Source organism: Dicentrarchus labrax, unplaced genomic scaffold (assembly GCF_905237075.1).
Source record: "Dicentrarchus labrax unplaced genomic scaffold, dlabrax2021, whole genome shotgun sequence".
In the NCBI taxonomy this organism is placed as follows: domain Eukaryota; kingdom Metazoa; phylum Chordata; class Actinopteri; family Moronidae; genus Dicentrarchus; species Dicentrarchus labrax.
Genome location: NW_026136716.1, coordinates 4,890,249 through 4,912,666, shown reverse-complemented (window position 1 = coordinate 4,912,666; position 22,418 = coordinate 4,890,249). Strand labels below are relative to the sequence as shown.

At 40.7% G+C, this 22,418-nt stretch overlaps 1 protein-coding gene across 3 annotated transcripts in view; it reads left to right on the top strand.

Annotated features, from left to right (window-relative positions):
- The window catches only part of si:ch73-383l1.1 (receptor tyrosine-protein kinase erbB-4), a 230,251-nt gene that overhangs the window by 125,534 nt on the left and 82,299 nt on the right, over positions 1–22,418 (top strand). For all 3 annotated transcript variants that reach the window (XM_051427370.1, XM_051427371.1, XM_051427368.1), the window contains exon 3: positions 13,922–14,108. In XM_051427370.1, coding sequence (XP_051283330.1) covers positions 13,922–14,108 — 187 coding nt within the window. The remainder of the gene's footprint in view (positions 1–13,921; positions 14,109–22,418) is intronic.

Genomic DNA, 22,418 nt, shown 5'->3' with positions numbered 1-22,418 from the left:
ATCAGTAGCAGCATAACATACATCTCAATATTAGTGCTCCTCAAACAGTTCATCGAAAAGTGTGGTAGAGTTGGTGTTAGGCTCTATTTCATGAGTCATATAGGACTACACTACACATTACAAAGACAACAACAAGTTCAGTTTTATTGTTTTTTTTTTCTCAGAACAAGTAATAAAGAGAGTGACTCTAATTTAAGTACTGCACTTTATTTTACTTGAGTATACTCATATATACCAGAAGGAAATACTCTCTAGTGAGGAAATACTCACTACATTTATTTGACAGCTCTAGTTACTATTTACTTTGAAAGTCAACACCTAACATAATGCAGGCACTGCAAAAATGTCCATCTTGCATGTCCTGAAAGTCTTTATTTTCTGAAAACAATTGAAATACCTTCTCCCACTGCTACAAGATCATCTGTTTTCAGTTTGATTAAAGTCTGAAAAGGAAGAATTATTGTAACATGAGATCATCTGAAGTTATTCACACTGAATCCATTGAAACTAATGATTACAACTTCTTCCTGTAAACTACCACCAACAACTGGACTGCAGCAGCCGTCGATGAATTATGTGATACACTTCGCTCTAAATACCTCTCCAAAATGGTATTAGGATAAGTGTGCATCAAGTGCGGGTTATGTGTGCATGGTGTTGGCATTTTTCAGAAGTGGGACACATTTACCTCCATACCAGGTGGCACTTGAACATGCACTTAAGTGTTAAAAATCCTAAATGCGTGCAGTGGGACTGACAGAGCGTGTTATTAGTAATGTTATACCTTAATACCAGTCTGCTATTGTTGTCCACTTGGCTCCATTACCCTCTCTTATTCAGTTTGGTGTTGTGCAGCTACTGGGACATAAAGTTTCTCCCAGAGCAGTCACTTTCAATGTGTGTCGCGTCTGTGACACCGATCCTGCCATTTAGAGCAGCCGGGCTTCCCTCTGGCCCCCTTCTCAGATTAATTTATGGGTGTGTGTAAATTGTTTCTCCCAATGCCTTTTTAATATCTGCCTCGTACAACTGTCTTTGGGAAAGTATACCCTGCAACATGCTGCTCCTGCTATGCTGAGTGCAAGGAACAAATGCATTCCTCAGTGACATTTACACTGTGTATGTGTGAGTGTACAATATGTCTGTAACTACTCATTGCACACATTTTGTCTGCCCTGTAACAGCAAAGAGTATGAATGTTAATGTCTCATTTCCATGCATTTGCACCGTTAGCCTTCATCTTGGCTCACCAGAAGTCTGTTTTTGTGCTGAGCAACAGATAACATGGTCAAAAAAACTTGCGAGTTCTGAGACGTTTGCCACAGGTAAAGGTTTTGTGGCAATCAGCTGACAGCAGCCAATTAGATTGCAAGGTCTTTGCCCACTTCTGTGTTGTGGAGAATACAAGCAGAGTACAAAGAAATTGACAATAGATGTTCAAAGATACAACTTTTCTTTCAAAAATGACTGAGATAAATGTCTTCAAAATAGTCTTTGTGTCTGGTTCCGTCCATATATCTGAAGATTTTCCTCGTATCTAGCGTCCCATGCTAGCTGCGTGGCCCTGGGTATGTAAATTTCGAACACTTGGCCAACTTGTTGGGCTGCCTGATCGGAGCTTTCAGGCTAATTATTTCAGCTCGGCAAAACACTGTAATGGTTCAAGAGATGAGACAAAAAGCAGCAAATAACTGCCAGCTAAAAAACTTACCAGAAAACTACACAGATTCACTCTCTCTCTCTCACATCCACATTTACAAACAGGGCAACACATCAACCAAGTTGGTTGGTGTGTGAATGTTTCTCTCTGTTCCATCACATAACTTTGTCTTTGTGCTGCTGTTACACTGTCCTGAAATGACTGCAATTCCATTAGAGTTGCTGTCAAGTCTGTCCTTTTTTACTATAGGTAATAATAAATGGGACAATAATATGAAGCATAGACTACAGTGTAGTCTTCATATTCTTGAAATATTTATGTAGATAGGAAACACTCCTCTCTTATACTCCTCAACTTATGCCCCAGGAGTTATTTCCATACTGGCTGAAAACGTATTCCATGCATTTCCATCCTGATCAGTAATCCACACTGCTGCTGGATGCTTGCCGATGGCTGGAACTTACTTTGTACAACAACCTCAAAAAGTATGCCTCTTTGTTTCAGAAAAAAAGCTCATCACAAAGTTAAAAACATTATTGTACAGATAATATTACAATTTTGAGCAGCTGCATTTTGTGGAGGGAAGGTTTTGCTCTCTATAGGTACTCCTGATCCGGCTGGGATTGCATCCAAACTCCCTAGAGGCGCACAGAACAGATAACACATATCACTCAGATCATATCTATGTAATTTAGAGAGAAGGTAAAACAATCCTAGAAAAATATAAGTTGATATAAAGAAAGGAAGAGGCTGAGTTGCTGAGGTAAGTTAGAGCAGGAAACATAGAGACGAAGGAGCCAAACTTTAATTTGAGTGTTTCCTTAACTGCCAGTTTAGGCCCAATGGTTAAATAAACAGCACTGACTGTTGGTAGGTGACCGGATGCAATAGTGTTCTCCTGTGTGAAAACACTTTTTTGACCCAAGCCTCTATCCCGACTTCCTCCTATAGACAAGAAGTTTTCTTTACCTTTTGATTGCTCCGCTTGTTATTGTTCCTGTAAGTCCTCACCTCTCCCGAGATTTCAGAACGAGACTTCACCTTGGGCAAGACTTAGTTAGACACACAGTGGATGAAGCGACAGGTACAGAAAACATTTCACTTCTTTGTATGCTCGTGTTGTCAGACACTTATAATAACCTGAGTCAGTAGCAAAAACAAGCACTTTTAATGGATGTATTTTGACAGAGTGCAATTGGCCATAGGAAATATGTTGTACCCTGTTTTGCTGGTGCAAGCTGCAGCACTCTCACTCTTATAAATATTCGTAGGACTTAAGTGCGATGTGACCCACAGTCATGTCAGGAAAAGGTGAAAGATGACACTGTTACATTGTGGTGACGGCAGTGATCTGCATCCATGGAAACCCTTGTGTTGTAAGACAAGAGGCCTGGCCCCATACTCTTTATTAACTATAATTTATATGAATTTATATGAAACTACAAAAAGGATTTATGCTGCCATAGAAATTAGTCACCTATAGAGAAAATAATTCATTTTTGCAATTTCTGCTAACATACCATTTGTGCACATGCTGGGGACTGAAACCACATGAACACAAAATCAGATGCAGACACTCACATATTCCTTTAAAGATCAATTGATACCAAAGGTTGTAGCGCTTGGCCTAAAACATTTCGCCTCTCTAAACTTTGCATTCTGTCTTTGTAGAACTTCAGGCCTCAACCTTGGTAAATGCTGTATATGACATATCAAATTGAGCAATCTTGTGTTGTAACTGGCATTTGTCATGTGTGTTTTATCTCAGATTTCATTATGCAGTCAAATTGATTTATATTACCAACCCACCCCCTCTAAAAACACATGCTTGAATGCACCTGTAACATGCAGATATCCACAAACAGACACCTGCATGTGCACACAGACACAAACGCACCTTGTGTTGACACAAATCAGGACATCCATCTCCGATTAGGGCAATTTGATTCCAGAGTAATGAAGTAGTTTAGCGCTGAAACGTGGCTTGCTTCACAACTGCTGATGTATGCCACTGCCATAATTTTCCCCCTGAGGCAAAATGGCTAACAAATACCCTCCCTAACCAATACACACACACACACACACACACACACACACACACACACACACACACACACACACGTATACGTATGTGTACGCACTTTATAAAGAGACAAGACAGATCAAATCTGACATGGTTGTAATCAGTCCCACAGCTGCCTGGTTACCTGGCCTGAATATATTTGTAGTTTATAAATGTTACAGTTAGTTATGTGTGTGAGAAAGAAAAGCAGTGTTTTCTGAGAAAGTGGCAGAGAATAATAGCATGTGAGAGTGTTTTTGATTAGAACATTAGATTGGTTGAAGAGAATGGCAGGAAAATTCTTGCTGTGACATTGGCTTGCTGCTTCCAATTATAACAAAATGTTTTCAAGGACACTTAGATTTGAATTAGAAGGATTTGAATTAGATTTCAACGTATTTTAAGGATGTTGTGGCCAGATCTCAGCAATTATGTACTATTTAAACTTAGTCTTATTGTGAAAGTTATCGTAATCTGTAGTTTGTTCTTTTTAATGTGTACAGAACAAAGTTATTCAAAATGCCCATTTCAACCACTACTTCACTACTATTCTCACTCATATACTGTTATTCTCTGTTACATACACTATATGATCATTCTGTTTCATTAGCACTACTCTCATTCAGATATTCTGTTAGTTTTGTTCCGTGAGAGAATAGTAATGTTTGTAGAAGAATATTATGGGGTTTTGTGTGGTTCCAGTGCCCAGTGTGAAAGAAAGTATGATTTATGTCCTCGATAACACATTCATCGCCTATAACTATTTGGCTTCCATACATTCACAACCTTCCACATTGGGAAATATCTTCTTGTGTGTCTTCTTTACCATTGACATAAATGGATTATTCCACCAAAGTCTTGCATTGTCTACCTATGGCTGCATCCTACCTCTGCACCGGGCCCGATCATCAATCACTTGGAAGGGGCCGTAAGCACCTTTTCTTCCCTAGAAGAGGGAACTGACATTGGGCCCTCAGAGGCCACTCAGCTCCCCCTTCCTTCCCATCTCCCTGGACTCGTCGGGCCCCTCTCCCCCATGCAGCAGATTAGCCCCTTCCCCTAGGGATCCTGCCAGCTCTCAAAATCTCTGTCCTAAACTGGGATGACCATGAATAATGAGGGACTTAAATATGAGATACAGGAGCTAGGTGAAATAGGAGATAACATGCTTCTCACTTTTTTCCCTCCATAGCGACTGTCAAGCCGGCAGAAGCCAGCCTGTGGCTGACGTGCACTAGCTTTGTCACATAACTGCATTATGTAGGGTCCCCAAAGGCTACAGCATAATGCGATATGCCATGCGACTGTTGCTGGGTTGCTACAACAGCTTTGCCTCATGAGTTATGTATTAGTGTTTTCACTGTGGCTTCAGGATCACATACTGTATTGCACTGTCACTGTTTTAGGTTTGCCTGCTAATGTGCCGCAAACTTTCCCCTTTGGTAATTTTAATTTCAGAGTCAGGGTCTTTACTGTAAATGTGTCTTGACAACACAGACGCCTCACGGACGCTGCTCATGAAGCAGGCTTATATGAGATTGTCGGGCTGTCTGAGACAATAAATATCAGCGCCGAAAGCCAGTAGCACAGCTGCTGCTGGAGGCACACCCCTGGATATGAACACAACACACACACATACGACCGTGTCATCCCAAAGTCATCGTCAGCACTAGCTGGAAGTGTCGAAACTGAAACATGTCAGTGTGTGTATCTGACTCTGAAAACTTGCCCTTCAATACATCCAGTGGCAACTTCTGTAATTATGATCCAACACAGAATACAATATAACACATGTTTTTTTTTTTTTTTCATAGACTTCATTGCATTTTTAAATCAATATTTTTAAATTAGGTTTAAAATTTTAATTACTTAAGGAAATTACACTTAGGAAGTTAATTTCTCACATCTTGCACCAGTTATCAAATTTGGCCTCCTCTCCACTAGCTCAGTATCTAAATTAAGAAAATTAAAAATACTTGACAATGAGTAAGCTCCAGACTTATTTTAAAAAGAACACAAATTACTGTCTGATTAACCTTCTTGTGGGTCTTGTCTGAACTTAGATGAGCCTTGCGTCTTTGTGTTTGAACACAATAACTATATAACTCAATACAGAATACTGCATGACAGTAGTTATTCTTCCACTGAAAGCCCGTCCAACTATAGTCTTTTGATTGGGCTGAGCAATGAAATTGACTTTCTCTAATGTGCTGGTGGAGAAGCTAAAATACCTTAAAGGGAGTGGATTTCAAGCCGCTCTGCGCCACCGACATGAAAAGTGGTGTGTGGGTTCAAAACACTCGCCCCACCACGTTTGATGTGGTTTCCATTTGAAGTGAGAAAAAGCCCCGCCCTCCCCCCACCTGCACACTTTCCACCATGTTGATTCATCTCGCAGGAGTACCTCAGGGCACCATCAACAAACTTGAGATGTTTCTTACAAGTCCTTTAGAAAAAAAATCTCCTAAACCCTGCACAAATACCCGTACTGAATGACTCAGTCATTTTCACGGTGACATTTCATGCAGCTGGATTTTCATTTATTTCAAAGTCAATGGCCCTCCTCTCAAAGGCCTTGATTTTTTAAACAGGATTTCTCAAAATCTTGAATGTCACACCCGAGTGCTCTCAGCATACTTAGCAGCCAAACAGTTGCGCGAGGTGAAGGAGTGCATACTTCTCTTACAGAGCTCATTGAAGCGAATTGGTAAACAGGTCCCTGCCCGCCCATTGACTTTGCTGCCGTGTGGAGGAGTCAGATTGCGCCGGCGCTGCAGTCGGATCAAACTGTTGAGAGTCGGCAGTCTTGCTGCTGACATGCGCCACTGCACTCTCCTTGACTCACTGGCAGAGTGCTCTATATGTATGGAAATGAGCCATAATCACCATAATATGTGTCCCATCTCTTGTATTTTATAATGGTGTCATTATACTTTTTTCCCCCTTGCATGATGCCTTTTTCTCCCCCTTCCTCTTTTCCTTTTTCCGCTCTGCTGTACCTTCCCCTCTCTCCATTTACCCCTCACCTCCTACTCCTTTTCTTCCACCTTGACTGAATTCTTCCTCCTATCACTTCTTCTCATGCCATCTACCTCATTTACACTCTCACTCATCCAGATGACAGGAACAGGTGCACTATTAATTATGCTCTGAAATATATCTCCTCTGTGCTCCACTTCCCTTCCCCTTATCATTGTGTGCTTTCTGCAAAATGCTTCACTACACTGCACCTCCTAACCCTAAACTTCTCTCTTCATGTTCCTTTAGATTGTTTATTATTTCACTTTGACTTTCAATACCTCCTTTTTATTCTTGTTTTCTAATGTTTGCATTTCTTAGAAGCTGAGAGCAGCTCCTACTATTTTAATTTCTGTTATTCTTGTTTAGATTACCACTTAATTGTGTCGTTATATCAAGATATGAGACTGTTTTCACATGATCGTGTCCAAACTATCTCATTATCTCAACACAGCAAACTCAGTTTGTAGTGCTCATGTTTGCTATCCTGAGATAACAATTGAATCACATCGTTATCTCAAAGTATCAAACATTGTTTTGTCATGAGCACGACTTAAATATCTCATTATTTTGAGATAACAAAGCCGTGGGGTTTTTTTGGGAGATCCAGCTGCTTCACCCCACTGATGTTGTTTAAGAGTCTATCCAAATCGGCTTAGCCTGATGAAAGCGACGCTGTCAGAAGGAAAGACCAGAGTAGATTAAATTTGAGGAAATAAATAAGAGAGAATTAACCCCATGATGGAAATAAACCCACTTGGATAGAGCCTTCAGGAGCTCAACACAACAAGTTACTTTGATTATGATAGTAAGACAAATTCAATCAGTGCAAGATTTTGAGCTTCAGTGCGTCTTGTCATAGATAGATATTTTACTCCATTACATTTAATTGACAGCTTACTTTTCAGATTACATAAGGAAATATAAAATAATTTTGGAAAATACAGTGCACCTAGTGCTCCTAAGGGAATTTGCAAGAATCCACCGGGCCCGAACAAAAGCAACCAATCAGAGCCGAGAAAGATGGAAAGGTGCTTTTGGCTAATTGCTTGAAGATAGTTGATTGTCGTGGCTCCCAGCATCGACATTTAACAACCTGGGAATGAGACTCAACAATCAACTATCTTTCTTAGCTCTGATTGGTTGTTTTCATTAAGGTCCGTTTGATTCTTGTAAACACCATTAGGAGCAGTAGGACGCACCAGAGGAAGCTGATTTTTCTTGTCTATCTGTCTTGTATCTGTCTTATGCACTAATGTCAGGATATAATGAAAGTTTCAGCAAATATAACAAAAAGTTATTTTTATAAAAGTTACCTACTGCACCATTAATTCAAGCATTTTTGGCTTGTGACCCCTTACGAAAAAAGCAGTGTCTAGTTCGGGGCCCCTCCATCATGTTTCAGATAAGTTGTTACCAGTTACACCAAAGAGGTTTCAATTCTAAACTTTTCAGATGGTTTCATTTCAATAACTGTTCAAGACCAAAAAGGTCAATATTTCAGAAAGAAAGCAAAGAGGCCAAAAAATGATTACAATTTTTGATTTTCTTTCCAGCCCCATTTATCATCTCACAACCCCTCAACATTTTTTCTGAACCTTTGGATAGGGGCCAACCCCTCTCTTAGCAACCACTAAACTCTTCAACATGCAGTACAGTATATAAAGCAGTTAAAATTAGCTACAGCTCGGCCAGTTCACATTGATGCATCCATATTATTCATATTCATTATTCACTTTTCATGAGGTCTTCCACCACTGTTAAAAAAAAATAAACATAATCTGTCAATATGTTATAAGAAATACATGATAAAATGATTTGTAATACAGAAATCGACTGCTTTCTAGTGCTAGAGTGTGCAACCGCTGCTCTTGGCTTCCACACGTATGCACCCTTTTTTCCCTGAGGTGAAATTACACTCTTGTAATAGTCAGTAAGTCAGGTTTCATGGCTTCAAAGATGACAGTTTCTCCTGACCTTCTCATTCAATTTGAATTATCTTTGAACATGTTAACCTTGATAATCAAGGTCAACACATGCATTGGTACATGAAGAGAAAAAAGAGAAAATTATCCTTTTCCAGTGATGTTGGTGCCACAAATTGGAATAATTAATCTTAATAATACATGTAATATACACATATCCAGATAGAAAGCGCAAAGCGACTGTGTTTTTATTCAAAGCTCTCTCAATTCTTCCTGTTAAATTCTCTAATGCAGCGTTTTTAGCTAAATCTGGAGTGAAGCCCAAAGGCGATTCTTGTGAAGACTGAAACTGGAGAAATTTGTATGCAAATCTAATGGCTGTGTTTGCAAGGTTTCCTGAGTATCTGCAAAGTAAGTTGAATGAAAAAAATATATAGTAGAGATACAGGCTATTAGCTTAAAAACATCATACAGTTTTTAAGTCATATTTGAGCTGTAATTGGAGGTTCCCGAATGCTGGTGAGCCAATAGTTTTTATCTTTAATCCCGCTTTAGTGTTCACCTTTTATGCGTCTCCTCTCTTTTTACCAACTGTTGCTGAGTTATAACACGAAACAGACAAGCGTGCACACTGGCTGATTCATTAACTGATAAAATTGTTTACTTTGCAAGGGAATTTGTTGGTTTATTTCAATACTGTCTTGAATACAAATAGTCCTTCCAAGTCAGACGTACTGCGAAGTGCCATGTGAGTCTCTATACTGTGAAAAAACATGTCCACGTACCTGGAGGGGATACATGCCGGAGTGCTGCAACTCGTAGCCTTGTATCGAGCGGTTTCTGTTTCCAAGACAGCACAGCCGCATTCTATCATGATTATGTTGTGTGGAGTAAATAAAGCAGTTTTGGCTCCCCTGCCTTTGCTTCAGTGCTGTGTCTCCCAGAGATGCAAAGAGCAATTTACCAACATGTGAAATTTACATTTCACCCAGAGGTCAAAACCAAAAGAAGAGAGGAAACAAGTCTGTCGGGGCCACATAGGATTTTGTTTGACGGAGCACTCCACAATAGGCCACTAATTGCATGCAATTGATGGAGAAAAGTGCTAAAGGAAACATTTAATGTGCAATGCATCATGGGTAGTTGACCTTTGCCAATCAAGTCTTGTCTGTGCCTTGTGGCCGTGCTTTTTTTTTCCTGCGTAGGTGAGGGTTATCAGTATATCTGAGGCCTGTGTGTGTGTGTGTGTGTGTGTGTGTGTGTGTGTGTGTGTTGAGATAAATGTGTGTAACAAGAGAAGAAGGAAAAATTCCTCACAAACCCTTTGTGGCTCTCACAAAAGAAAAACACTCTGATCTGGCAGAGTCAAGCTGGAATCAAAAGATTCAGTCAAAATGGTATCTAAAATAATGACCTGGACTTTGGCCAGGCTGTGTAAGGATTTCACTTTTTCCCTTTTTTAACCACTTTAATCACTGAGCTCTAAACTCACAAGCTAAAGTTCATTTTAAAGGAGGAAGGAAGGAGACAAGGTGTGTGTGTGTGTGTGTGTGTGTGTGTGTGTGTGTGTGTGTGTGTGTGTGTGTGTGTGTGTGTGTGTGTGTGTGTGTGTGTGTGTGTGAGCAATCGAGGGTTCATGCACCTTGTTCGTACAAATTAGCCCTCCCACTCACCTTCTTAAGAGTGTATTTTTTTGAGAGAATACAAGGGAGAAAACATCAGTTTCTCTGCTCACTGTCCACCTTGTTAATTCTGAGCACATCACCCACAAGGCAGCGGTGGGCAGCTTCTCTGAGTAGCATCCTTCAGCTTCTGTGTTTGTGTTTCTGAAACTGAGCGCAGTTGATGAGGCAGGAGGGGAAATGCAGGTGCTTGTGTTTACTTCCCTCCGGACCTCCCTCCTCCTTGTCTCTCTGCTTCCTCCCTTCTCCAGCACAGAGGAATGCAGATAAATATTGATCTGAAAAAGCTTTCAGAAAAAACAATTTATGGCAACGGAAGGAAATTAAATACTGTCAAAGCGAAAGAAAATTACTGAGAAATGGCAGAGTAATCCTTTAATTTAATTAGGTAAATTACAACAAAAAAAACCCTTTCTAAGTCTGTTTTTTTTCCTTCTTCTTGCCTGTTCTCTCCCTCTTTGCTCTCCCTCGCTCCTGCTGGAAGGCTTTCCTGCGGTTGCTAAGCAACAGGGAAACAGTTTTTCTTTGGTTATGCCAGCGGGTCCCGGAGGCTGGCAGAGAGAAGGGGGCACAGTGGAAGTACTGTGGAGTCTGCCAACAGCCGAGTGCATGCCTACAGCTGGGTCGGGTTGTGGATCAGCCTCCACCGTCGCAGTCATATCGCCCCTGGTAGGCACCTGGGGGTTACGGCACAGTTAATGATAGCAGGGAGAGCTCACAAGGCACCCTGGCCCCCGGCAGTAAACACAGGGTCACTGTAGGGTCAAAGTGATGAAACGGCATGACTTCGAACTACAGGGGCCAGATCAACAAGAACCCCGGAGAAGAAAGTCTTTTCTGTGCGCTTTGTTTTTTGGACTCTGAGTCACAAGTTGTATTGAGTTGCATGAAGTTGCCCAACTTGCTAACTCTCTAACAAACATAAAAAAAAATCACAAAACATATTTGACAGGAAATAATTTCACCAAGGGGTTTTTGACTGGCAGCGAAGTACCTCACAATAGAAATCCTTTTTACAATAAGTATGCTAATCAAAGCCTCCACTGAAATGGATTCTATTGCTCTTTTATTATGTTGTTCTTTCTCTCACCAGGTGATTGACACATTGTAATCTTGCTAATAAGCACCTCCACTGTCTGTTTCCTTCCCATTGTGTTAGTGTTACAATAGGCCAACTTGGCAGGTGTGCGTGTTTGCTGAGCGCTCAATATAGAAGCAAATCTCAGTTACCTGGTATTATCCTGAAATGCAGGCACTCCAAATGCTGTGTCCTAACTGTCAGTCTCCACTAGCGTCTCCCAGGGGTCAGCAGCCAATCAAACCTTGCATTACTCATTTCCACCCTCTCTCCTAACCAATCATCTGGCCTGTCTCTGGCCATTAGGATGTCTCTATAGCTTCTCATTTCTTCAGAAGCCTTTCCCTGCCCTGTTGCTGGATATTAAGAATGCCCATAAATTAGATATTATTATTTAATTATCAGTAAGAGTTTGGAGGCACGTCAGTGTTGCTTGGTGCCGCTTTGAGCTCATAGACTTCAGTATAAACCAAATAAAAAATGTTAAACCCAGCTCTATTGTGTGCACTGGTGGGAAGCCAGTGGGGGATCATATTCTTTTTGCTGCATTAGACTCACATTGGCACCTGTACAGAGCTATATGGGGTAATCTCTGCAATTTTTACATCCTCTAGGTGATGCCCCCGTCTCCCATGTGAAAACACATGGCTTTGTATACCACATTTCAAGAAAGAAAAAGAGGGGTCGATTCCCAAAAAAGAAAACAAAATGCCACAGGAATAAAATGTGTGCCTGCCAACTGCTGCAAACTAGGCCTCCATTGTACAAGTCAGTGTTGAACCTTATAAGCAGATCTGCCCCCCCCCCCCTCCACTTTTGAATGTTGTGTTCTAATTAGGCTTGTCAGCGGTGGTCGGTAAAATGTGTTAGCGTGGCATTCAACAGCTGTTGTATGTGTGTTTGCGGGTTTTTCTGTGTGTGTATTAGTAAGCTGCTGTTTGAGTGACTTATATGAATATTGCATGGCCACAGAGATGGAGTTGTTGCAACAAGGGACGACACACACATACAGTGCGTGCACATATCCACATCAGGCTAAGTTTATCTGGCAATGATGCTGTATGTGTAGATGCTGCCAAATGTATTGATCTGTCAGCCTGAGGAGGTTTTTTTCAAAAACTATTTTTTTCTATGGGTCTGTTATCTGTTTATGTGATAACTGTGTCTCGTTGACCTTCAACCCTCAATTTTTTTTTCTTAATTTTTCCGTAGAATTATGATAAAAATATTCAAAAATTCAAAGTGCTCGCCTTGGCCCCATCCTTCAGCTTGACTCTGCAGCCGAATTAATTTGCCTCATCAAGTGCATAACACAGAGGTAATCAGCTTTTTTTTTTTTTTTTTTTACTTTTGAGAAGGTCAATTGATGCACGATGAGGCAGATAGTTATGGTCTGCCATGCTGTTCAGCAAGGCACTCAGACACACATATTAGTCAGTGTGCCTGACTTGGGCATTCAGCCAAGGCCTATTAGCTTGAACCAATGCCAAATTATTTTCTTCTTTTAGTTTTAGGTCTCTGAGGTATTAAATGACACCTGACTGAGCAGTTCCATATGATTCCTTTAACATATAGGCTATAAAATCAAATCAGTCGAATACAGTCACTGTTAAAGGCACCTTTAAATCGCTTATTGGCCCTGTACGAACATCATACTTGCTATAGTATCATGGCTTCTCGAGACCTAAAGAGCAGTTGAGAGATTGTAATCAGTGTAATAAGTCTGCAATTGAGCTGACATTTTAATCATTTTAGGCTGTATGTCCAAAGTTTTCATGAGCTTGACATTTCAAAATGCAAATAACATGCTCTGTGTACTGAAAATGTGAGGAATGCATTATCACATGAAATGTTTTCCATGAGTCAGATATGGCTGAAAAAAAGTTTGGGAAAACTGCAAATAAAGAGATGAGTTGAGATGTGGATGTCAGGGTGGTAAATAATGTACTCACTTGTGTTAATCCCCAACAACTTCTTAGATTAGTGACTTAAGTGCTCTTACAATCATTTTTAACGAAGAGTTTGGGGATTTTGTTTTAATTTCCTAAATCAGATGGTGACCTATCCTTTTCTCAACTCTATTACCAGACAAAAAACATCCATACAGTACAATTCTGCAAAACCCCAGGTTACATTTGGTTTATGCCAGTATTTGCACTTTGCATCTACAGCAAAGTGGTTAATTTTAGGAAAAGATTGTGGTTACAGTTAATAAAAAGGCAAATAAACACAATTATAGGTCTGTTATGGGACTCAAACTCAATCTCCTGCATAAAAGTACACTATTATTTACAGTGGCATGGGACACTAATATTGGAGGTAAATTGTTAAGTGCAGAATGTACAATATACATGGGGATACTGGGCTGATATTGTCTCGACATTGCTCAAGAAAATGAAATATAAAATTGAATTGTCATTACTGTTTTCATCATAGAATGCCATCAAATTTGATCAATAACATTAAATATGCTTCTGGTATTTTTTCCCCTTGCAGTCAATCAGAGAAGTGACCGGCTACGTGTTGGTGGCTCTCAACCAGTTCGACTACCTGCCGCTGGAGAATCTACGGATCATCCGCGGCACCAAACTGTACGAGGAACGCTATTCTTTGGCCATCTTTCTCAACTACAGGAGGGACGGGTACTATGGCCTGAGGCAGCTGGGCCTGCGCAACCTCACAGGTCAGAATGATTGCATGAGTGTTGAGGCGTATTTAATGCCGCACGATGAACACGTCAAAAGGAGTAAAACTCTTGCAATTTTGTCACTTGTTATTTTGTTTCACTTCCACTCTTAAGAGGTAAATTAAGTAAATAAATCAGAATAAAAGATGCATAAGAGCACCACCAAATTACACATATTTTATAATAATTATGATAAATCATTGGAGAATTTTTTGCAGTATGAATGAATTATGGAAGCTTTTTGTGAATTAGGGATACATTTTTCACCATCCTGTACCCTACATTGCCATTCTCTGCACTATAAATGCTTGTGTTTGACTTGTTTTTACACCCACATATACAGATTTAATAGGGCCTTTTTAATTAAGTCACAATATTGGAACTCAACTTTTGAAGCTACGAATCTACCCTGGCAAATTAATCGTCTGGCTTGCCATATAGAGGGATCAAATGTCTGTGAAAAGTCCTATTTTCCCATTAATTACATTTTTGTTTACACACTCAAAAATAGGCTTCTTTCATGGAGCAAGTTTTTTGGAGGAAGTGGTTGTGTTATGTTTTATGTAACAGCTGTTCTTTTTTTGTCATCACAGGGCATAAGCTAAAGTGGATGGCGTTTGTAAAGGGTAGCTTTTGTCTGCATTAACTTTATCTTGGTATCAGACCTTTGAGTCATGACCTCGGCATCAGTTAATCTTTGCCATTTTGGTGTTACCCAGTGGTGGAGTGACCTTCCAACTCCAGTCAGAATAATAGAAGCTCTATCTTCTGTTACAGGCTTTAAAATCATCTTTTAAAGAACCTGCTTCACTGCATTCCTGCTTATATCTCCTCTGGCTGCTCCCCAAATAGCCAATTTCCTCATTAGCTATATACATCATATATGTAATCCTCACGGATTGAGGTGCTGCTAAAAGGTTCACTCATTTTAGCACGTCAGGTGTTGCCTTTTTTTTTCGGTCTTCGGCGGCGGCATTACCATCGCTCCGGGAGAGAAACTCAAGCTGTCGTAGGATGAGGGACAACTGTCACATGCAATCTGAAGATAAGCAGTGGAACTCAGTCTTCAGGTCACTCTTTTTTCTTTTACAGCATTTTTTGCTCTATTTGATGCCGTACTGTCTAGAGTGACAGGGAAGATGGTAAACAGAGAGAAGCTGTGATATGGGATGAAGGTCAGGAATGAAAACCAAAGCCAGATGACAGTGTCCAAGGCTGTCAGTGTCAGCACTTGAAGGGATATACTGAATGTCTGAGTATAGCGCTGTTATACATGTTGAGTGAATAAAGTAAAAGGCACAAGCAGGAAAATTAAGTTATTCCTTACGTAATAATAATAATCAATATCTTGCACATTCAGAAACTTGTAAACAAGATCACGATGGAGAGAATGTGATGCCTTTTTGAGTCTCTACACAGCATTTTTGTGTCTTTCATCTTGTTGGATTTTGGAGGAAATTTGCTGGATTTCTGTATGGCAGAAAAACAGGAAAAGAGCACTGCTCTTCCAGTACGAATGGAGCGAAAATCTTTTAGATCATCTCGCAATGGCCAATGGAAAAAATCATGTCCAACGCGTATGTCCTCCAAAATACAGCCAAAGAACAAAGACAAATGCATGAGAAGCTGCCAGTCTTTCTGACAATTTGTTCATACCAAGGTATTGGAAGTAATTTTTTTATGCTTGTAATGTTTTCAAAATGTAAAAACTGCTACATGTGGCACCTTTGAGGTTAGTTTCATGGCATGATTTTGCAGAGGAGATGCCAGAGCATTAAACAAGGAAAGGGTATAAAACTGGGCTCAATCCCACCATGGACCGACCACGTGGTACATGCCCTAAACTGCCAAGCTACCAGGACGCCTCTGCTGTGTCCCCCTTTGTTGTATTTTGCCTGGGGCTTCTTCTCTGGCATCGATCTGTCCGCTTTACACTGCTCTCCTGTGGGCATTGCAATTTATCCTACATCCATCCCGCCTTCCTACTGCAGGCAATTCTGTGTCAAATGTTTCACAGAGGAACCAAATTAATTTTAGTGTAAAACAGAAGTCCTGTGTCCTGCAGTCTCAACCGACCTTTGTAACTTTTTGGAAGCTGGAGCAGAAAAAGAGCAAATGCTCAACAAGCACAATAAAATCTTAGACATCAATATTGATGAGAAAAGCCATCAGTGTTGAGAAAGTTGGACAGCTGAAATTCATCCTAGGCTCTTATGCCACTGACTTTGCCGTGGTGTTTTTGTGATTGATGGAGGGGGATCAAATAGTGATCCATATTAAAGCACATGACAGATTTAGTGTAATAAGCAGCATTTTATGGAGTCTGAACACGGTGATAAAGGGCCCCTGGGAGTTTTAAGGGCATGCTGACACCTTAAGCTGGTAAAGCAATAGGGCGCCTTCCATTTCGACCACCCCTACAAAGAAAGGGAGGCCTAAGTGGACCCTTATCCCTGTCTGACTCATGATAAGTAACACATGTTGCTGTTTTCTGTTTTTCTATGTTTTCCCCTTCTACCATGGAATCTGTGCCCGTTATTCTTCAGATTGCACTAATGAATGCTTTTTACAAATAACTGAGCATCATAAACATTATGTGCAGAATTTACCCCTTCTTGGTTGGTAGGGTTGTTTTTTTTTTTTTTTAGTGCTTTCTTTCCTTTTATTTCTTGAGAAACAGCTTGAGTGTGCTCACTTTACTCCAAGGAATTTTGTTACCCCCAAGGTGAAAATGTTGCATGATCACTGTCCTTCATAACCTTCCAGGAATGAGGCAATGATCCAGCTAGCGGACCAATGTTTCTGTGCTGTTTTCTGCCTTATAGAATGAACAACCAGCTAACATACAGTAAATTTAGTAAAAAGATCAGGATCAGTTTTTCTTCATGTAACCGGAAAGGCACAGTGAGAAATGCAAGTACCTTCAAATAATCCTTTCTGGGTGCAGTAAGGTATCCCTTGCATTATTTATGTCCACAATGCATAATCTGCATCTCTGAATTCCTCTTATTTTAGTGAAACTTTTGGAGACTGTGTTGATCCTCTGAGGCAGAATTTACCTCTGCTTCACCGCTGTGATTCAGGCTCTCTACCAGCCCCCCGCCTGTCTGGCTGGCACTCCACACATCTCCTGTTTTAGCACATACTGGGGATGGGTGCCTCATATTGATAGTCTTTAGTCCATACCATCTGATCCCAGTGCACCCCTATGCTGCAATTAAGCCATATCTGACCATGCATATGGATCAGTGCTCTTCCTCTTGATTCCCTCCACTCCTCTGCTTGGGACAAAAAGGGATACACAGTGAATTCTCTCTTTTGAATAAGCTCACAATTAGGCTAGCAGATTATTCTCCCATGCTAATGATAATAAGAAAGCTACTATGCACACTTGCTTAAATTCATGTATGATGAAATGTACTTATTGGTAATTTATTTTGCAGCCTACCACCATATCTAGAGGGGATGTACATGCCCAAATGAGAATATATCCAACATTTCTCACTGCACACAATACATTAAACAACAGCTTCACTGCTACTCTATTCCTCTGTGGAATCACTACACAGTGGGAGTCCACAGAAAGCATGGAATTCAATTTAGCTATGGAGTCGGTATACATACAGCAGTGTGGTCTTTATTGTAGCAGGGTTATAGTAATCTGTGTTAAAGAAACTCCTTTGATACCTTGTTCAGCTTCACCCTATGATGTTCATGCAGTTCCTTGTAAGCTATATACCCTGCAATCCACATGCACAACTCATGCATCGACAGCCACATGAACTGTGTGCATAAATATAACATGCCTCGCTAGACACGGCAGTGCTAATCACCCCATGCTGCACAGCAGTGGTGATAATAACCACCATAGGACTCTCAGCTGATGAGATGGCGTGTATGAAATGGTTTTCGGATCCAGATTTCCCTTTCTTTGCTTAAGTTTTGCTTTGTTTGTGAGCTTTTTTTTATATATATATATATTTTCTACGCTGTGAAATTGCCCATTTGGATGGAGGCCAAATGGCTCAGCATGCCCCAAAGAGAGCTCTGACTCCAACTTCCCATCTGGCAGCAATGCCCCCCTTCTCATGCTCGTGTGTAGAAAGCAAAGCACCAGTTCTGCCATCCCCTTTCTTTCTTCTATAACCTCTCTGCCTCTCTCACCTGTTTTGCTTTCCTTAAGGCTCACTGGGATTCTAGTGACACTGCCATGGCTTCACAACCTGGCAACAACCCAAACATCCCCTAATTTAAAGCTAATAATTTACTGCTGCTGTCTCACTAATTGCAGCATTTTTGTGAGCATTTTGAATACATTTAGCCCAAATTACCAACAGCAGTTGCTGCTGAGATGAATTGATTAATAGACTTCATTATAATTAACCCCATGTGCATCTTCATTTTTAGAGCATGACTATTGATTTATCAGCTCACAGGCATTCTAAGCAGTTTCTCACTCCGCTCAGCTAAATCAGAACAAATGGAGATTTTTCTTCATGATTAAGGAGATTTGCAAAATGCTGATGTGAGGGAATCAACACACAATGACTGTGACCAGAGCACTGATATCTACAACAGTGTCAAGTCATACCCTATACAATATGGTTTTATTCAGCCGCACCAATTGTCTTCAGTAAATATTTAATTTTATGACAATCGGAAATATCTTAAAGTTTGAGTCTCTCAGCAATTGAGAATTAGCTAACGTAACTGTGTTACACACTTAAAAGAAGAATTGTGTGGCACTGCATTTCACATGGAGACAGCTGACTGATGTTGCCTTTTTATGCAGCCAGGCCTCCATTTTTACCCTCATGTTCAACTTAAATTGACACTTAAAAGGGATCTGGCTATATACATTTCACTGTCAGGTTTAAGGGGAAATAAAATGCATAATTCCCTCTTTGGAAAAAAAAAAGAGAAAGAAATGCATGGTAATTGTGTTTGGAATTTGTGTTTAAAAAAATGACTTCCAAGGCCTCTTTATTTAACATAAAGCTTGTGGTGTGATCTCCAAAAAGTGGTGTAATTACAGAAAGATCAAATAGAGCAAAAGCAGCTAATGCTAATACCCACTCTCACTCCGGACTGTTATGAGGAAGAGGGAGAGTAGGGAGAGTAGAGGGATGGGGCCCATTAATAATGAATTCAGTGTCATCATTAAGGCGGCAAATGATTAAAACATATCTCCCATCTTCAAACGCTGCTTTGCTACCCCAGAAAATGCTGCAGTCGTGGATGTGCAAAGCGAGCAAGCCCTTCAGTCTGCTTGTGAAATAAAGTTTTGCTTTTTTTTTTTTCTTTCATCTTCACCCCCCTTTTCATTGGAGTGTTGAAACAGCACCAGCATTCGCTTTTGAAAACAAAAAAACACTCCAATGTTATGTAATGCAATGCAACCCGTAGAGCTTAGATATGAAGCCAAGCCAGGTTGGAAATCTTTGTTGCACATTCCTGAGTCTTCTCAGTTGTGTTGTCACCTGGGGAAAATACAGCTCAACCAAAAGAACCACAATAACCTGCTGCCTGTTGCAGCTCAGTCTTCTCTAAAGAACAGAAGATAATGCAGCAAAGCACTTCTCGTTAAAAAAAAAAGGTGACTTCCATTGACATGCAGACACACAATGCCATGCCATGTCTGACGGTTTCTTTTCTCACCTCTTTAGTTCCCTTTTTTTTTCACACTCTTGCCCCCAGAAGTCATTGTAATGCCATGCCCGTGCTCAGTTTATCTGTGTTGTGCTGTCAGACACTGTGCTGCCGTTGGTGTTTTTTTTTTGTTTAAATCCTTTGACAAAGAGACCCACGGGGCTTTGAGTTTGTCTCCATTAATGGCTGTGGCATGTGTAGAAGGAGGGCAAAATGATCTCTAATGGAATGGTAATAGTCCCCCGGGACAGTGTGTCTGCTGCCCTGTGCCCCACACTTTGATGTTAGGGTTCACTTCCACGGGCTGACACACTGTGTTCTTTAGGTTAGTTTTAGCTGACCCTGGCTAACTGAGCTACCTACACACCTGACAGAACACCCCCAGTGTGCAATAATGGCTCTTACTCCATAATACTGTAGAACAGAGCAGGTGCAAAAACCTGGGACTTAACAATGGGTAGCTAGAAAGTCTAACAGTAATGTCGTAGGTAAACCTGAAGCAGTTATAAAGAATGTCAACAGCTTACATTTATGTACCAAGATAAGTTCAGTCAGCAGAACTCTGCAGCAGAGACTGGGCAGTGATGATAATAAAGATAACTTCCCCAAGGGTGGATGTTTGGTGGAGGTGATGCTTATGAAATGCTCCAGTTAAAGCAGAGTTTTCAAGTGAGCAGAATAGCAGTATTGATGACCAAAATACTTAGTGCACATTTACTGTCACCTAGCTCATAACTTGCCATGCTCCAAAGGTTTAGGGTGAGGGCCCCGAGGTTAGTATGTAGAAGTTGTGGAAGAGAAAGAAAAAGTTCTACCTGAAAAGCTCATTTCAGGATAAAAATACGCTGGAGGCAGACGGACAGCCACCTAGGGCCCAGTCCTGCTCGAAGTTTTTCCTTGCCGCTGTTGCCAAGTGCTTGCTCATGGAATTGTTGGGTCACTGTAAATAATTTATGAAGAAGTACAGTCTAGACCTGCTCCGTATGAGAAGTGTCCTGAGATAACTTTTGTTATGATTTGGCCCTATATAAATAAAATGGAATTGAAAACTACTGACGCATTTAATGTCACTGGTTTGAAATATTTGCAGCTCAAATATTTGGTATATATCATAAATGTGGATGTACAAAAGTGGTGTATGCTTTGCACTGCGTTTGTCAGCATTCTCTCTGAGGCGTCTATAAGCTGTTTGACTTTGGCAAGTTTTTTTATGACATTTTTGGGGTCTATTATTTGTTTAAGTGCGAGTCCAAGCCTTTCTGGAGATCTGTTGTGTAACTTCCACTCCAAACTCCAAATCCATTAGAGTGCCGAGCAGGGCCATTCATTATCACTGATGAATATGTCCGTCCACAGCAACTGTTGAAGAAGTCACAAGGTAGAGTCGGGAACCGGGAGGAGTGGAGTCGTGCTGGACTGGCTCACATAGCCTCACACTAAATACACTGTAGACCCAGATGGAGGCAATTTACTGGTCATAGTTGATTTGCTGATGTGTGTGTGTGTGTGTCTGTGTCCCAAATTACCCAAGTGGAGGGATGAGTGCTGCAGCTCTGTGCCAGAAAATGACAAATTGCCCATTTAGCCCATTGTAGGTGTCAATTTTAATGCAGAGGGTTTGCTCTGTTTCCGACACTTCTTAAGCATTTTGCTCCATGAAAATATGTAATGAGCCTGATTTGAATTACAAAATGCATATCAGATGAGCGGCGCGTGCTTGTGTGTATATGCTCATGCAGTGCAGGTACTCAAGCGCACACATATTAAGGCTCTAAAGGAACCTTTTTCTTTTTGCTTTCCGGACTCAAGAGTGGACATTTAATAATAGGGCACATTTCAAGGTATGAGTGAAGCTGCTCAGGAGTTCTACTGTCTTGATGGCTCCCCTACGGTCCACTCACAGCGCCCTCTAAATTTTATTTTGATGTTCTGAGCTTGGGCAATTGTACCAAAACACTGTTTTCAGCACAATAACAGAGCAGAGAGTGGGCTAACTGTCGAAGTAACTCCACTGTAAAACAACCTATCACTGCTGTTGTAGAAAAACAACATGGGACAGCAATTCTGGGGTTGTTTGTACCTTGAGACTGAACCTGGCAATTTATGTGATGAGTGAGTTGCTTGACCTCTGGGTTACTCAGACCTATTAAAAGCTAAGTAAAGAACTTTGGAAACACATGAATGGTATATAGTACTTTTTGCACGATTGTGGCTTTTTTGAGCTTTTGGTTTTAATTGATTTTTAAACCTGCCAAATTTGCTAACTTGAAAAAAATAGAAATGAACATGCTCGTGAACAAAATGTTGTTACTTATTAAGCAACTGGTCATAGTTGGGTGCTAATAGATTCTCCTCTCACCAACACATACACACGTGTCGTTGTTGATCACTGATGACCACTGCTGTTTGATTAGTATTCAGTGGCGCTCTCATCTCTTTGGCTGGCTCTTTTGTTTGCCTGCGCTGATTGGAGGGCCTCTGGTTAATTTAGATGCAGGGAAGCGGTGACAGAAGAGGGCTTATTAGGGCTGTGAGCCCATCCCGCCTCAGAGTCTCCAGTTCCATTTTCATTTGCCTCCATTATTGAATTTACTGGCTTCTCATTCGCCCTGATTGCATTTTGTGTCACCTCTAAGAAAAATAAAAAAAATCAGCCTC